The sequence below is a fragment of the Pristiophorus japonicus genome, chromosome 22, assembly GCF_044704955.1.
Source record: "Pristiophorus japonicus isolate sPriJap1 chromosome 22, sPriJap1.hap1, whole genome shotgun sequence".
Taxonomy (NCBI): Eukaryota; Metazoa; Chordata; class Chondrichthyes; family Pristiophoridae; genus Pristiophorus; species Pristiophorus japonicus.
In genome coordinates this window covers 22,455,246-22,470,537 of record NC_091998.1, presented here as the reverse complement: position 1 = coordinate 22,470,537, position 15,292 = coordinate 22,455,246, and the positions used below count along the sequence as shown (strand labels likewise).

General features: G+C 47.6%; 1 protein-coding gene across 1 annotated transcript in view; it reads right to left on the bottom strand.

Moving 5' to 3' along the window:
* LOC139234712 (uncharacterized) overlaps positions 1–15,292 on the bottom strand; it is a 39,369-nt gene that overhangs the window by 6,261 nt on the left and 17,816 nt on the right. The window contains exons 5-8 of the mRNA XM_070865387.1: positions 11,492–11,670; positions 6,756–6,829; positions 3,434–3,596; positions 375–457 (exon numbers count right to left, since the gene is read on the bottom strand). Coding sequence (XP_070721488.1) covers positions 375–457; positions 3,434–3,596; positions 6,756–6,829; positions 11,492–11,670 — 499 coding nt within the window. The remainder of the gene's footprint in view (positions 1–374; positions 458–3,433; positions 3,597–6,755; positions 6,830–11,491; positions 11,671–15,292) is intronic.

The window sequence follows — 15,292 nt, the reverse complement described above, 5'->3', positions numbered from 1 at the left end:
GGGGGAGACGATAAAGAGAGGAGATGGAGAGGAGGCATTGAAGGAGAGGGGCAAGAGAGAGGGTGGGGGTGTGGAGTCCAATTTTGTTGTTACTTAGGTTACCCAATTCTCAGACTATCTAGGCTCCTTGAACCCTTCCTATTTTTGCTGGAATTTCAGGTGTGAAGATTCTAACTTCAGTCAGTGCTGGATAAGGCCATTGAACAAACTAAACATGCTTCCCAGGCTAAGTGACTACTTTCTGTTTTCACGCAGTGAAACTGAATCGCTGCGTCTCCTCAGCCCCGATCTAATCATCCACTGACCGGCAGCAGGAAGGTGACTGACCCTTCCACATTAAACGTCTGCCACGTACAATAGCATGTAAAGGATATCTGGCAGGATCCTGCAGTAGAAGCAGTACAAAGAGTGAAGGATCCCTGCAGCAAAGGTGCCGACATACACTGGATTTGGTAACCTGTGACAGGGGTAGATGAAGATGGTGTTAGCGTTAGGCTCCAGGCACGACAGCAATGTCTCTGTTCATCGTTTGTTAATTAAAAGTGAGGCACAGACCCTGTGGCCAGGATATGGGCTCTGTAACCCGACTACCTCTCACACTAACTTTGACGGGCCACTGTCCTTAGGCAGAAACCTCGGCAACTTCCCTGGTTTTGGGAGAAGACGCGCAAAAATCATGCGTCGTTTTCACTGCGAGCAACACAACGACACACAAGTGACATGATGAGGCCTTTAATGCGATACATAACTCAGTGTGATTGGAGATGAACAAATAAGGGTTTGCCTGGTAGTTTTTTTCTGAAGGTGAAACACCTTTAACAAGACACTGTACAAGCCTCCCCACTGGCTACGCTCGTCAAGTCAGTGAGTTGCTGACCCCAAATTTGATCACTGCTGAATTAGCTGATCGCAGCCGGGGTAATAGTTGGGTTGCTTCAATAGAGAGGGGGGGTGGCGGGGGAGTTGTGCATGATTCCTGCTTCTACCTGCTGCCCAGAGAGCCCTAGGTATGTGAGTGAGTGTGCGCTAGTGTGTGTGTGTGCATGACTGTTGGTGGGGCGCTGGGCAGGGGAGAGAGTAGAAGGGACAATTAGCCGGAGTTCTTGCTCCTGATTGCCATCTGGTGGCCGCTTCTAGAAAGTGCACGTGCGGACATCGAGCCAGAAGAGAACTTTAGCTCGGCTATGTTGGTCTTTATTGGGGTTCTCAAGCCTCCAGGATTTTCCCGGAGTCCCCAGGAATCAAAAACTAATCTCCTGGACACTGCGGTGAGCAACACAGGGAGATAAAAATCAGAGGCAATTCAAAAAATAGTGTTTTTAAAAATGTGCTTTGAGCACTTTTGTTTACTAGTTATAATATGTTGGTGCGTCTATCCTCCCCGTGGATTTGCAGGATCTATGTTCTCACTCACTGCCAACATCCCCAGCATCGAAGCACTGACCACATTCGACCAGCTCCATTGGTCAGGCCACATCGTTCGCATGCCTGACACGAGATTCCCAAAACAAGCGCTCTACTCGGAACTCCTACACGGCAAGAAGGTGGGCAGAGGAAACGTTTCAAGGACACCCTCAAAGCCTCCTTGATAAAGTGCAACATCCCCACTGACACCTGGGAATCCTTGGCCAAAGACCGCCCTAAGTGGAGGAAGTACATGCAGAAACCAAGCACATGCAGCGGAAGGAGCGTGCGGCAAACCAGTCCCACCCTCCCTTTCCTTCAATGACTGTCTGTCCCACCTGTGACAGAGACTGTAATTCCCATATTGGACTGTTCAGCCACCTGAGAACTCACTTTTAGAGTGGAAGCAAGTCTTCCTCGATTCCAAGGGGCTACCTATGATGATGATAATATATCGGACATGGTGGAGAAAGGCTGTTTGACTATAATGAAGAGTCTGTGCCCTTTCTGATTGGCCGTGGGAAGGCGGGGCGCTGCGCGGATGAACATGTTGGCTGACAATGGTGGGAGTGTGGGGGCGGGGTGGGCCGGTAGAAGGCAGGAGGTCATGTGATGAACCCTCTGGGACTATGTCCAACCAGAGTTGACAACCCTAGTCATGGTGAACCCATGGTGATTCAGACGGGCGACAGTCACTATATTGACTCACACGCAGAAAGAAAGACTCGCAGTGTCAGCTGTGGCTCAGTGGGTAGCACACTCACCTCGGAGTCAGAAGGTTGCAGGTTCAAGTCCCACTTCGGGGTTTTGAGCACACAAATATAGGCGGACACTCCAATGGAGTGCTGCACTGTCGGAGGTATGGATGAGATATTAAGCTGAGGCCCAGTCTGCTCTCTCATGTGGATGTAAAAGATCCCACGGCACTATTTCGAAGAAGAGCAGGGTATTTATTCCTGATGTCCTGGTCAATATTTATCCCTCAATCAACATAACAAAAACTGATTATCTGGACATTATCACATTGCTGTTTGTGGGAGCTCGCTGTGCGCAAATTGGTTGCCACGTTTCCCACATTACAACAGTGACTACACTCCAAAGTACTTCATTGGCTGTAAAGCACTTTAAGATGCCTGGTGGACGTGAAAGGCGCTATATAAATCCAGCTTTCCTTAACGTGGTGAAACGTCCCAAGGTGCTTCACAGGAGAATTGAGAGGATAAAAATTTGACACCGAGCCGCAAAAGTAGACATTAGCACAGGTGACCAAAAGCTTGATCAAAGAGGTAGATTTTAAGGAGCGTCTTGAAGGAGGAAAGAGGCGGAGAGGTTTAAGCAGAGAGTTCCAGAGCTTGGGGCCCAGGCAACAGAAGGCACAGCCACCCAATGGTTGAGCGATTATAATCAGGGATGCTCAGGAGGGCAGAATCAGAGGAGTGCAGGCAGCTAGGGGGGTTGTGGGGCTGGAGTAGATTACCGAGATAGGGAGGGGCGAGGGCCATGGAGGGATTTGAAAATAAGGATGAGAAGTGACAAGAACGTATGAAATACGGTCACTGGCCTGGTGGGGACGGGACAACAAATGAATCAAATTCAGTTTTTATTCCATGAAACTCAGATTTTTAGCATTGGTTTGAAGACCTTATTCTGTAATTGTGGCTGCCTTTCTATGAAATTGGCTTCCCCTCAGGGTACAGGACTTGCTGTAATTGTCTGTAAATCGGGCTCACTGGGTTACGTCACTGAATAAATCAAAAGCCATTAGTCATCATTTGAATTCACTTCTGATAATTCAGGGTTTTTTTTTTAGCGCTTGTTGCAGTATTGTGTCGTTTAGATTCTTTAGAGCTAGAAATGACTGCATTAGCAGGAGCAGAGCGATAATCCCGGGACTCTCCACCAGTCTTCTGGGGACCCTGAGCGGTAGGCTCGCAGTGTGCAACAGTATCGGACTCTGTAATATAGCACATAAAGCCTTCGGGCACAGGCCTACAGATCGGAGACTGGCCCAGATTATCAGTCACCTTACCTGGAGAAGTGAGAGATTCGGTGGTATTGGAAAAAAACTGTCCGGGCAAGAATGGCAAAAACCAAAGCGCTGAAAACGCCCCCATAACTCCCCATGTAGCTCGTGAGAAGAAACACGACCGAGCTCACGACCCCTGGGAAGAGCAGGCATCTGTAGTATAGACCTAAAAAGTGAAACGAAGATTTAGATGAAGCTTCAGTGTGCTAAATCTTTTCATAGAATCTAACAGCACAGAGGAAGGCCATTCGGCCAATCGTGCCTGTGCCGGCTCTTTGAAAGAACTGTCCAATTAATCCCACTCCCTGCTCTTTCTCCATTGCCATACACATTTTTTTTTTACCCTTCAAGTATTTATCCAATTCTCTTCTGAAAGTTATTTTGAGTCTCCCATTTCACTCGCTCAGGAGCACCTAGGCAAAATGTAGCACCCCAACACCATCCCAGCCGGCGCCAGCTAATTCAGGGGTAGTACCCAGGATGTTCCTCTTCCAACACAGGGCAGTGCTCTCACCAACTCATCCATCAAGGGAAACAGGTTCATTTAGATTCGAGAAAAATCTCCAGATTACACTGGTGTGACCGAGTGCATGCTGCGATAGCCGAGCTATTTGAAACCCCAATTCCAAAATGGTGGGTCAGCAAAGTCAGGAGAAGTTCAGATGAATTAATAAACTCAATTAAGAACATAAGAATTAGGAGCAGGAGTAGGTCATTGGGCCCCTCGAGCCTGCACCACCGTTCAATAAGATCATGGCTGATCTTCTACCTCAACTCCACTTTCCCGCCCTATCCCCACATCCCTTGATTCCCTTAGTTTCCAAAAAGATTTTCTTTATCAAATTACTCTAATTCATATCTTAGCCAGGATACATTCAAAACTAATGGGTCTACATTCAGTTGGATTTCAGAAAGAGAACACCTTTGAACAAAACTTACTCAACTGATCCAGCACCACGGAATAAATAACCTTCATTTCTAATCCATATTCTTCAATCATGGCCACTTCAAGAGTGAAGTTCTTCCACTGGAGTGTAACATCCCCACCGGCAGCTGGAAGTCCCTGGCCCAAGACCGCCCTAAGTGGAGGAAGAGCATCCGGGAGGGCGCTGAGCACCTCGAGTCGCGTTGCCGAGAGCATGCAGAAAACAAGCACAGGCAGCGGAAGGAGCGTGCGGCAAACCAGACTCCCCACCCACCCTTTCCTTCAACCACTGTCTGTCTCACCTGTGACAGAGACTGTAATTCCCATATTGGACTGTACAGTCACCTAAGAACTCACTTTTAGAGTGGAAGCAAGTCTTCCTCAATTCCGAGGGACTGCCTATGATGATCTTCCACTGAAACCATGGAATGCCTGTTTCTTCCCATAATTAATAACTTGCTAACAAAATTTCATTCTCAGAACTTGCATGTTTCCAAGCTCCCAAAACCGCGATTTCGCTCACGGGTTGTTAATGACCGAGACGGTTGGGGTTTCGAAGTTTCTGAGATGATTAAGATATCTACGTGGTATTAGTTAGGGCCTGGTGTAGACTGCTAGAAACATCAGGCAGCATAGGGCGACACCACAAGTCCCGGCCGGAATGGAGATAATTGGGTAATTCCCCTGTCAATCACACCAGGAGCCCGCACTACTGTCAGTGACTGTGATTGATTTTACGCACGTAATTTGTATTATGTCACTATTCCCACTCACTGCACTGTGCTGGAGAAACCGCCCGGCTTTTAATCGGGTCACTTTGCTGTAGTTTCCATCAGGCATTTAGTTTGCTGTGAGCCTTGCCGTAAGTCTCACCCCACCCATTGGCTGACACAGTGGCTGAATACTCACTCCGTAAATGTTATCTCCATGGACAGAGAACTGGTTTGTCTTCAGCTTGGAGGTCAGTGTATGACATTGCTTAATGTGGAGCACCGGATCCACATTCACCCACTAAAGTAGAGCCCCTTTTATATATGCTAATATCTGCGTTCATGTACATCTGTGAACTTGAGCAGGAGCTAGGAACAGCGTCACTAATAACAACTCTTGCACAATATAAAAGCATTTGAAGTCAACCATTTCTCAAAAGTCTTGTCCTGCAAACTAGGTAAAGAGGTACATTCTCAGTGAGCAATTTCCAATTGAGTCCCAATATAAATGTAGCCCGACTGATATTTAGATTATTGGGTAGTGCAGAATGCCAATCCTCCTGGCACGACACAGCTAATAGCAGTGTGTAACTGGAAGACAATAAAGATTATTAGAATTTATTTTTTAGATGTTACTAGTGTTATGGTGGCATTTATAATAGAGCTGAAGGGAACCCGACAAGTCAATAAGCGGGCTGTCAGTCAATCAATGGGTTGTCAGTCAATCAGCAGGAGGTTGGTGTTTAATTAAGATGGAGGCTCAAATGTGAGCTACAGATTGGACCTCTGTGGTCCGCGGAGCACCCTCAGGACCTGACCAGTGCCAGAACAGAGAATTTTCCAAACCACAGGAGGTCACGCCTAGCCGAGGCTTATCGGTACCTGATGACAGCGCCCAGGCTCCTGAACACCTCCGCCACGTTCTGGCTCTGGCTGCGAAACTCGGGCCTCGCGCGCGCGCGCGCTCTCTCTCTCCGCAGCAATGAACACCGAGAGCCGGTAAGCGGGGGAAACCAATGCCGAGCCGCGGATGTTTCCAGACCAGAGAATCCCGGACCAGAGAGGTCCAACTTGTACCTGCTTATCTAGATTTCAGAAAGGCTCTTCTACAAAGTGGGTTATCAAGGTGCTTTTATATTACACAAGACCAGGCGAGGATTGGCTCCCCCAAAAGGATTTGGGATTCTCACCGCATTAGAGAAATCCCAACTCACGTTATGTACAATGAAAGCCAGAAGTGTAGCCGGACACACCAATGGAGCACCAGGGGAGTGTTGCATTGTGGGTCGGCTGAGACCACTGATCTGGTGGTCCAGGTAGATGTTAATAGTCCCCTGGCATTATTCCAAGAACAGGTGGCTTCTCATTGACTCTGGGCCAATATTGCTCCCTCAATCGGTGCAGGCAATGAGCTGCTTCGTCACACTGGCTGTTCTGTGCAACCTTGCTGACATGGAATAGCTGTTGGATTTACCCACAGAGCAACAGTCACTGGGATTCAAAGGCGTCCATTTTGTGAACGGCTTGGAGACATTCTGACCACAAGGATTATTATTAAATTACATCTTAACAACTGGTCAGCATAACTCAGAAAGCTGGTGCCTTAGAGCGAGCGCTTCAACTTGTGTTGTTCTAATCATCAAAGCATTCACTGTATCTACTTGCAAGAGTCAATTATTAAAGCAATTACCGATTGGCTCCTTGGGCTTCCCATTCTGCGGCTCCTTACTGCACTTGTTCAGTAACTTGGCCACTTCCTGGTGTCTGTAAGAAACACACGTTGGTCACGGAGATACAAATCTAAAAAATGGGCAGAGATTTTTTCCACTTCACAACGAGTTGCGCTGCTGTCTTTGCCGATCACGAGGGATGGATTTTCTTTGATATACAAACAGAAGACAACGCAAAAGTGGGCTATTTTAATTGCCAGTTTGGTTATTTATGGGATTAATCTCCCTTGCAGACGAGTTCCCCCTTAAACCCCAGCAGTTTCCAACTCCTCTCTTTTCTAATTAGTCAACATTTTTGGGACCTTTTTGAAGCCACTTATTTAGTATGACGGGGTGGCTTTGGTTTTAGGAGATTAGTTTCCTAGATATCATTCCCATTTCAGGAATAAAACAACATATTTGGCTTGGGTTGGTGCAATGTCCTATATAGAAGACGAGAACTTTTAATAAGATAATTTAGCAGGAAGAGCTAGCCCAGACACCCAGGTGGCCATGGAATATTCTAAGCCAAGAAATGAAAAACAGTCAAAAGTAATTAAAAAGGAGTAGTGTAGTGAAAAGGTGGACTCTGCTGTCAGAAGTTCAACTACCCTACTAGAACTAGGGGGCATAATATTAGAATAAGGGACCACCTATTTAAAACTGAGATGAGGAGAAATTTCTTCTCAGAGGGTTGTAAATCTGTGGAATTCGCTGCCTCAGAGAGCTGTGGAAGTTGGGACATTGAATAAATTTAAGACAGAGATAGACAGTTTCTTAAACGATAAGGGAATAAGGGGTTATGGGGAGCGGGCAGGGAAGTGGACCCGAGTCCATGATCGGATTAGCCATGATCGTATTGAATGGCGGAGCAGGCTCGAGGGGCCGTATGGCCTACTGTTGCTCCTATTTCTTATGTTCTTTCAGCTGCCGTTAAGGCCAATGCTTAGTCTTAGAATAGCTTCTCTTTCCCGGGAATTAATCTATTCCATTACTACTCTTTTAGTACAAATCCCGGAAATTGATACTTGGTCATTTCTTTTCCCTGACTGTAAGCTATCCACTCACTGCTACTGGAGGCACTTCTCCTGAAGGATAGTTCCCAAGGACAACTCTGCTGAATGGAATGCAGGCGTTCCTATTATTTGGAAAAAAACTAAAGCTTAATGAAGCCCTTGGGAGGAGAGGCAATATAAACTAAAGGGTACAATCCTAAAGGGGATGCGTGAAGAGAGAGACCTGGGGGTATATGTGCACAAAATGTTGAAAGTGGCGGAACAGTTTGAGAAAGGAGTTCAAAAAAGCAGATGGGATCCTGGTCTTCATAAATAGAAAGACTTACATTTATATAGCGCCTTTCATGACCATCAGACGTCTCAAAGCGCTTTAAAGCCAATAAAGTATTTTGGAGTGTAGCCACTCTTGTAATGTGGGAAACGCGGCAGCCAATTTGCGCACAGCAAGCTCCCACAAGCAGCAATGTGATAATGACCGATAGTGTTTTTTGTTATGTTGATTGAGGGATAAATATTGGCCAGGACACCGGGCATAATTCCCCTGCTCTACTTTGAAATAGTGCAACAAGATCTTTTATGTCCACCACAGAGAGCGTACGAGGCCTCGGTTTAACGTCTCATCGAGGCATAGAGTACAAAAGCATGGAAGTTATGATAAACCTTTATAAAATACTGGTTCGGCCTCAACTGGAGTATTGTGTCCAATTCTGGGCATCGCACTTTAGGAAGGATGTGAAGCCCTTAGAGAGGGTGCAGAAAAGATTACGAGAATGATTCCAGGGATGAGGGACTTCAGTTACGTGGATAGACTGGAGAAGTTGGGATTGTTCTCCTTGGAGCAGAGAAGGTCGAGAGGAGATTTGATCGAGGTGTTCAAAATCATGAGGGGTCTGGACAGAGTAGATCGAGAGAAACTGTTCCCATTGGCGGAAGGGTCGAGAACCAGAGGGCACAGATTTAAGGTGATTGGCAGAAGGACCAAAGGCGACATGAGGAAAAACTTGTTTTACGCAGCGAGTGGTTAGGATCTGGAATGCACGGCCTGAAAGGATGGTGGAGGCAGACTCAATCGTCGCTTTCAAATGGGAATTGGATAAGTACCTGAAGGAAAAAGATTTTCAGGACTAGGGGGAAAGGACAGGGGAGTGGGATTGGCTGAAGTGCTCTTGCAGAGAGCCGGCACGGGCAGAATGGCCTCCTTCTGTGCTGTAACCGTTCTATGATTCTATGAAAAGCTGTGTTCTGCTGAGTATTCAACTACCCAATGAGGTGGGGTCCACCTGCTCAGCGTTCTTCCCAGGTTCCTGGTCTGCTGAGGCCGTGAGCCTCTGATGGCCAAGAGGTTGAGCAAGCGATGTGCAATAGTGGCCCACTGACATGCTCTCATCTCGTCTGATTCTCCCCACCTCGTGCTGTCAGGCACCACTCTCCCCCACCCCCTAAACACACCCATTGTGACCAGGAACTGAGCAGAATGGAGATCTGTCTACCTCCCCAGGTCTTTGGCCACTGTGAAACCAAGGTCTGTCACTGTTAAAACATCAACATTTAATTAACATATTGGAATTATTGCACTGGACACTGCAGATAAAGAGAAAAAGAATACATTACTGTTTGTCAAAGATAAGCACATGGTATTCATGTAAAAATAAAAGCCAGGTTTCATTACTGGGTTACGGGGCACGCATGATGGTCTATGTAGTCCTTCTACTAGGGGGATCAAAGGGTATGGTGAGAAAGCAGGAATGGGGTACTGAAGTTGCATGTTCAGCCATGAACTCATTGAATGGTGGTGCAGGCTCGAAGGGCCGGATGGCCTACTCCTGTACCTATTTTCTATGTTTCTATGTAATACCATGGCTAAATAGGTATCAGCCGTGGCTCAGTGGGTAGCACTCTTGCCTGAGTTAGGAGGTTATGGGTTCAAGTCCCACTCCAGAGACTTGAGCACAAAAATCTAGTGCCGTGCTGAGGGGGTGCTGCACTGTCGGAGGTGCCATCTTGCAGATGAGATGTTAACACCGAGGCCCCGTCTGCCCTCTCAGGTGGACGTAAAAGATTCACGACACCATACAGAAAAAAGCAAAGTTCTTTTCCAGTGTCCTGGTCAGCATTTCTCAGTCAACCATCATCGCTAAAGCAGATCATCAGGTCATTTATCTCATTATTTTTAGTGGAACCGTGCTGTGTGCGTCTTCCAAAACAACAACAACAGTGACTACACTTAAAACGCACTTCATCGGCTGCCATGCACTGCGGGACATGAAAGGCGCTATACAAGTCCCAGTGCTTGCTTTAATTTTTATTTTAAAACTTATGCAATTTATCCCATTGCTTTGTGTCACCGAGATGTGTAACTTGCAGATCTCCGCTTCTGTCCTTTGTAATCACAATCTTGCCCATTTCTTATCTCTCAACATTAGGAGCATTTCGAAGTTGCTTATTTTGGTCCTCAGGTTCCTGAAGACCTTGGGGCTGAAGTTCAGGCACACCCACGAGTTTTTAAACGGTTTTTAAATCGCCGGTTGCGATGCGGCGGACGTCTGATCGATTTTCAGGACTAAGATTTTTTCGGCGTCGGACTGGAAGTCGTGTCATAGTGGGGGCGGAAGTGCGGTGGTCAGTGCTAGCGAAGAGCGGAAATTGGTGTGGGATCGCGTCTCCGCCACTGTCACTCAGCGGCAGAGTGGTGGTGACGTCACAGCGCGTGTGCGTCACCACGCTTCCCCCCCCCCCCCCCCCCCCCGTTAAAGGGGAGAGAATCGGGCATTTTCCAGCTTTGCCCACTGGACCACCAGGGAGGGTTTCGGCTGGACCCAGCGGCCTGGCACCCAAGAGGGGGCAGCCCGGCCGAACCCAAGAGCACAATAGTCCGGCTGACTGCAAAAAAAAAGATGGCGGCCGCGGCATTTGGCCCTCGCATCGCCAAGGCCAAATGGAGAGGAGACAAGGTGCGCCGACAGAAAAAGCTGTCCAGCGGCCCGTGGATTTTTTTTCCGTTAAATTTGGGGCGGATTTCAATGAAGGTGCGGGATAGCAGCGGTGCACGCGCTGACAACGCGCTTGCGGTGGTCGGCAGCAGCGGGGCAGAAGTGGGGACAGGCCGAGAAATTCCCAAGCTGAATTTGGGTCGGGGCGACCAATCGACTGCAATGCAGTGGCCACGGGATTCCGCCCCCAAACGGATGGCCATGGGTCGGATACGGACCCCGAATTTCGGCCCCCTCCGTTCATTGCCAAAGAATTATGAGCAAGTCATAAATTTAGGAGTTGGTTCTAAACTTGCCGAGGCCCCATTCTTGTTTAGCGAACTGCAGCCTAGAAATGCCAGGTGGTGAAGTTAGTGAATGAGGCCTTAACTAGTTCACCGGACATCTCACTGCCTGTTATTGTAACGCAGGCTGTTATTTGAAATGAGTCAAGTCATCGTAGTCATATAGATGTGTGCAGCTAACCTCACCAACCAGTTTCTGGGTTTATCGACATACTTGGTTGAGTTGGTCCAATACTTTAGGCTCTGCGGCCTGTGGGTTGGCAGACTTGCAGATGCCAAAACCCTGTCTATGTCCTTTTGGCCCAGACCCTTCTGAGGGAGGACAAGCCCACTTGATTTTCGCTCCACCTCTCGTGAGGTCCGTTGCCCAGCCTCCCCCCTCACTCAGCGTTCCCCGATTGGGAGGGTTTGCGAGTTGAAGACAAACCTGTGCGTTTTCCCTTGCTTTGCGAGATCCAGCGGAGTAAGCCCATCCTTATTCTGCACGTGCAGGATGGAGAAGCCGGCTTCCAGCATCAGCAGCCAGCAGATGGGGACTGATCCAGTGTGAGCTGCCACGTGCATGGGCGTCATGCCCCAAGCGTCAGTCGCTTCGACTCTGCACCTCTGCGTGAAGATAGAATCATAGACATTTACAGCGCGGAAGGAGGCCATTTCGGCCCATCGTGTGGCACCGGCCGACCAAGAGCTATCCAGCCTAATCCCACTTTCCAGCTCTTGGTCCGTAGCCCTGTAGGTTACAGTACTTTAAATGCACATCCAAGTATCTTTTAAATGTGGTGAGGGTTTCTGCCTCCGCCAGCTTTTCAGGCAGTGAGTTCCAGAACCCCACCACCCTCTGGGTGAAGATATTTCCCCATATACCTCCTCGAAACCTCCCCCCAGTTACTTTAAATCAATGCCCCCTCGTTATTTACTCCTCTGCCAAGGGAAACAGGTCCTTTCTATCCACTCTATCCAGGTCCCTCATAATTTTATACACCTCGATCAGGTCTCCCCTCAGCCTCCTCTGTTCCAAAGAAAACAGACCCAGCATCTCCAATCTTTCCTCATAGCCAACATTCTCCAGTCCAGGCAACGTTCTTGTAAATCTCCTCTGCACCCTTTCCAGTGCCATCTTATCTTTCCTGTAATGGTGACCAGAACTGCACGCAGTACTCCAGCTGCAGCCTAACCAGTGTTTTATACAGTTCAAGCATAACCTCCTTGCTCTTGTATTCCATGCCTCGACTAATAAAGACAAGTATTCCATATGCCTTCTTAACCACCTTATCTACCTGGCCTGCTACCTTCAGCAAGCATGTTATTAGTGCAGGGCACAGTCAGAAACCCCTTCGTTCGTCAAGGCATGCCTCCCTGAGACATGAGATCAAGAACTATGAGGAAAGCGACCTCAATCTTTTGTTCGTGAGGCCGTTTTGAATGTCACAGGGTGTAATGTATTTGCTTCATTGGTTATTTGACTAAGAATCCACAGCAACACATTGATAGAAACATAGAAACATAGAAAATAGGTGCAGGAGCAGGCCATTCAGCCCTTCTAGCCTGCACCGCCATTCAATGAGTTCATGGCTGAACATGAAACTTCAGTACCCCCTTCCTGCTTTCTCGCCATAACCCTTGATCCCCCGAGTAGTAAGGACTTCATCTAACTCCCTTTTGAATATATTTAGTGAATTGGCCTCAACTACTTTCTGTGGTAGAGAATTCCACAGGTTCACCACTCTCTGGGTGAAGAAGTTTCTCCTCATCTCGGTCCTAAATGGCTTACCCCTTATCCTCAGACTGTGACCCCTGGTTCTGGACTTCCCCAACATTGGGAACATTCTTTCTGCATCTAACCTGTCTAAACCCGTCAGAATTTTAAACGTTTCTATGAGGTCCCCTCTCATTCTTCTGAACTCCAGTGAATACAAGCCCAATTGATCCAATCTTTCTTGATAGGTCAGTCCCGCCATCCCGGGAATCAGTCTGGTGAACCTTCGCTGCACTCCCTCAATAGCAAGAATGTCCTTCCTCAAGTTAGGAGACCAAAACTGTACACAATACTCCAGGTGTGGCCTCACCAAGGCCCTGTACAACTGTAGCAACACCTCCCTGCCCCTGTATTCAAATCCCCTCGCTATGAAGGCCAACATGCCATTTGCTTTCTTAACCGCCTGCTGTACCTGCATGCCAACCTTCAATGACTGATGTACCATGACACCCAGGTCTCGTTGCACCTTCCCTTTTCCTAATCTGTCACCATTCAGATAATAGTCTGTCTCTCTGTTTTTACCACCAAAGTGGATAACCTCACATTTATCCACATTATACTTCATCTGCCATGCATTTGCCCACTCACCTAACCTATCCAAGTCACTCTGCAGCCTAATAGCATCCTCCTCGCAGCTCACACTGCCACCCAACTTAGTATCATCCGCAAATTTGGAGATACTGCATTTAATCCCCTCGTCTAAATCATTAATGTACAATGTAAACAGCTGGGGCCCCAGCACAGAACCTTGCGGCACTCCACTAGTCACTGCCTGCCATTCTGAAAAGTACCCGTTTACTCCTACTCTTTGCTTCCTGTCTGACAACCAGTTCTCAATCCACGTCAGCACACTACCCCCAATCCCATGTGCTTTAACTTTGCACATTAATCTCTTGTGTGGGACCTTGTCGAAAGCCTTCTGAAAGTCCAAATATACCACATCAACTGGTTCTCCTTTGTCCACTTTACTGGAAACATCCTCAAAAAATTCCAGAAGATTTGTCAAGCATGATTTCCCTTTCACAAATCCATGCTGACTTGGACCTATCATGTCACCATTTTCCAGATGCACTGCTATGACATCCTTAATAATTGATTCCATCATTTTACCCACTACTGAGGTCAGGCTGACCGGTCTATAATTCCCTGTTTTCTCTCTCCCTCCTTTTTTAAAAAGTGGGGTTACATTGGCTACCCTCCACTCCATAGGAACTGATCCAGAGTCAATGGAATGTTGGAAAATGACTGTCAATGCATCCGCTATTTCCAAGGCCACCTCCTTAAGTACTCTAGGATGCAGGCCATCAGGCCCTGGGGATTTATCTGCCTTCAATCCCATCAATTTCCCCAACACAATTTCCCGACTAATAAAGATTTCCCTCAGTTCCTCTTCCTTACTAGACCCTCTGACCCCTTTTATATCCGGAAGGTTGTTTGTATCCTCCTTAGTGAATACCGAACCAAAGTACTTGTTCAATTGATCCGCCATTTCTTTGTTCCCCGTTATGACTTCCCCTGATTCTGACTGCAGGGGACCTACGTTTGTCTTCACCAACCTTTTTCTCTTTACATACCTATAGAAACTTTTGCAATCCGCCTTAATGTTCCCTGCAAGCTTCTTCTCGTACTCCATTTTCCCTGTCCTAATCAAACCCTTTGTCCTCCTCTGCTGAGAGACTTCGGCTGGCACCTGGCTGTGGGAGGCAGCACATGCGCTGGGGTAAGGGACTTTGACTGGGGGAGGGATGCACTTGCGCTGGGATAATGGACCGGCTGGAACTTGGTGGCTTTTGGGGAGATCTATCCTCCGTGGCTTCTGAAGTCAAAATGGATCGAATTACAAATTGGAAAGTCAGTCAGAACTTGGGCTGGGGGGTTCCAGTTACACATTCCAAAGGAACTTCAAGGTGTGGCTTATCCTCCAAGGGGACCAATCAGCAATAGGTCATGTGATAATGGAGAGCCAATCAGAGAAACGTTTTCCTTTCAGTTAGTACAAATAGACGCAGCCAATAATAATACTGATTTGAAGAAAGGCAGCAAGCTGGTAATAACAAAAATTGGCAGGGAAACCATCTGATACAAGAATATAAGAACAGAAGAATTAGGAGCAGGAGTAGCCATACGGCCCCTCGAGCCTGCTGTGCCATTCAATATCATGGCTGATCATCGACCTCAACTCCACTTTCCTGCCCGCTCCCCATATCCCTTGATTCCCCTAGACTCCAAAAATCTATCTGTCTCAGCCTTGAATATATTCAGAGACTCAGGATCCACAGCCCTCTGGGGCAGAGAATTCCAAAGATTCACAACCTTCTGAGTGAAGAAATTCCTCCTCATCTCTGCCTTAAATGGCCGACCCCTTATCCTGAGACTGTGCCCCCTAGTTCTAGACACTCCAGCCAGGGGGAAACAACCTCTCAGCATCTACCCTGTCAATCCCCCTCAGAATCTTGTATGTTTCAATGAGAC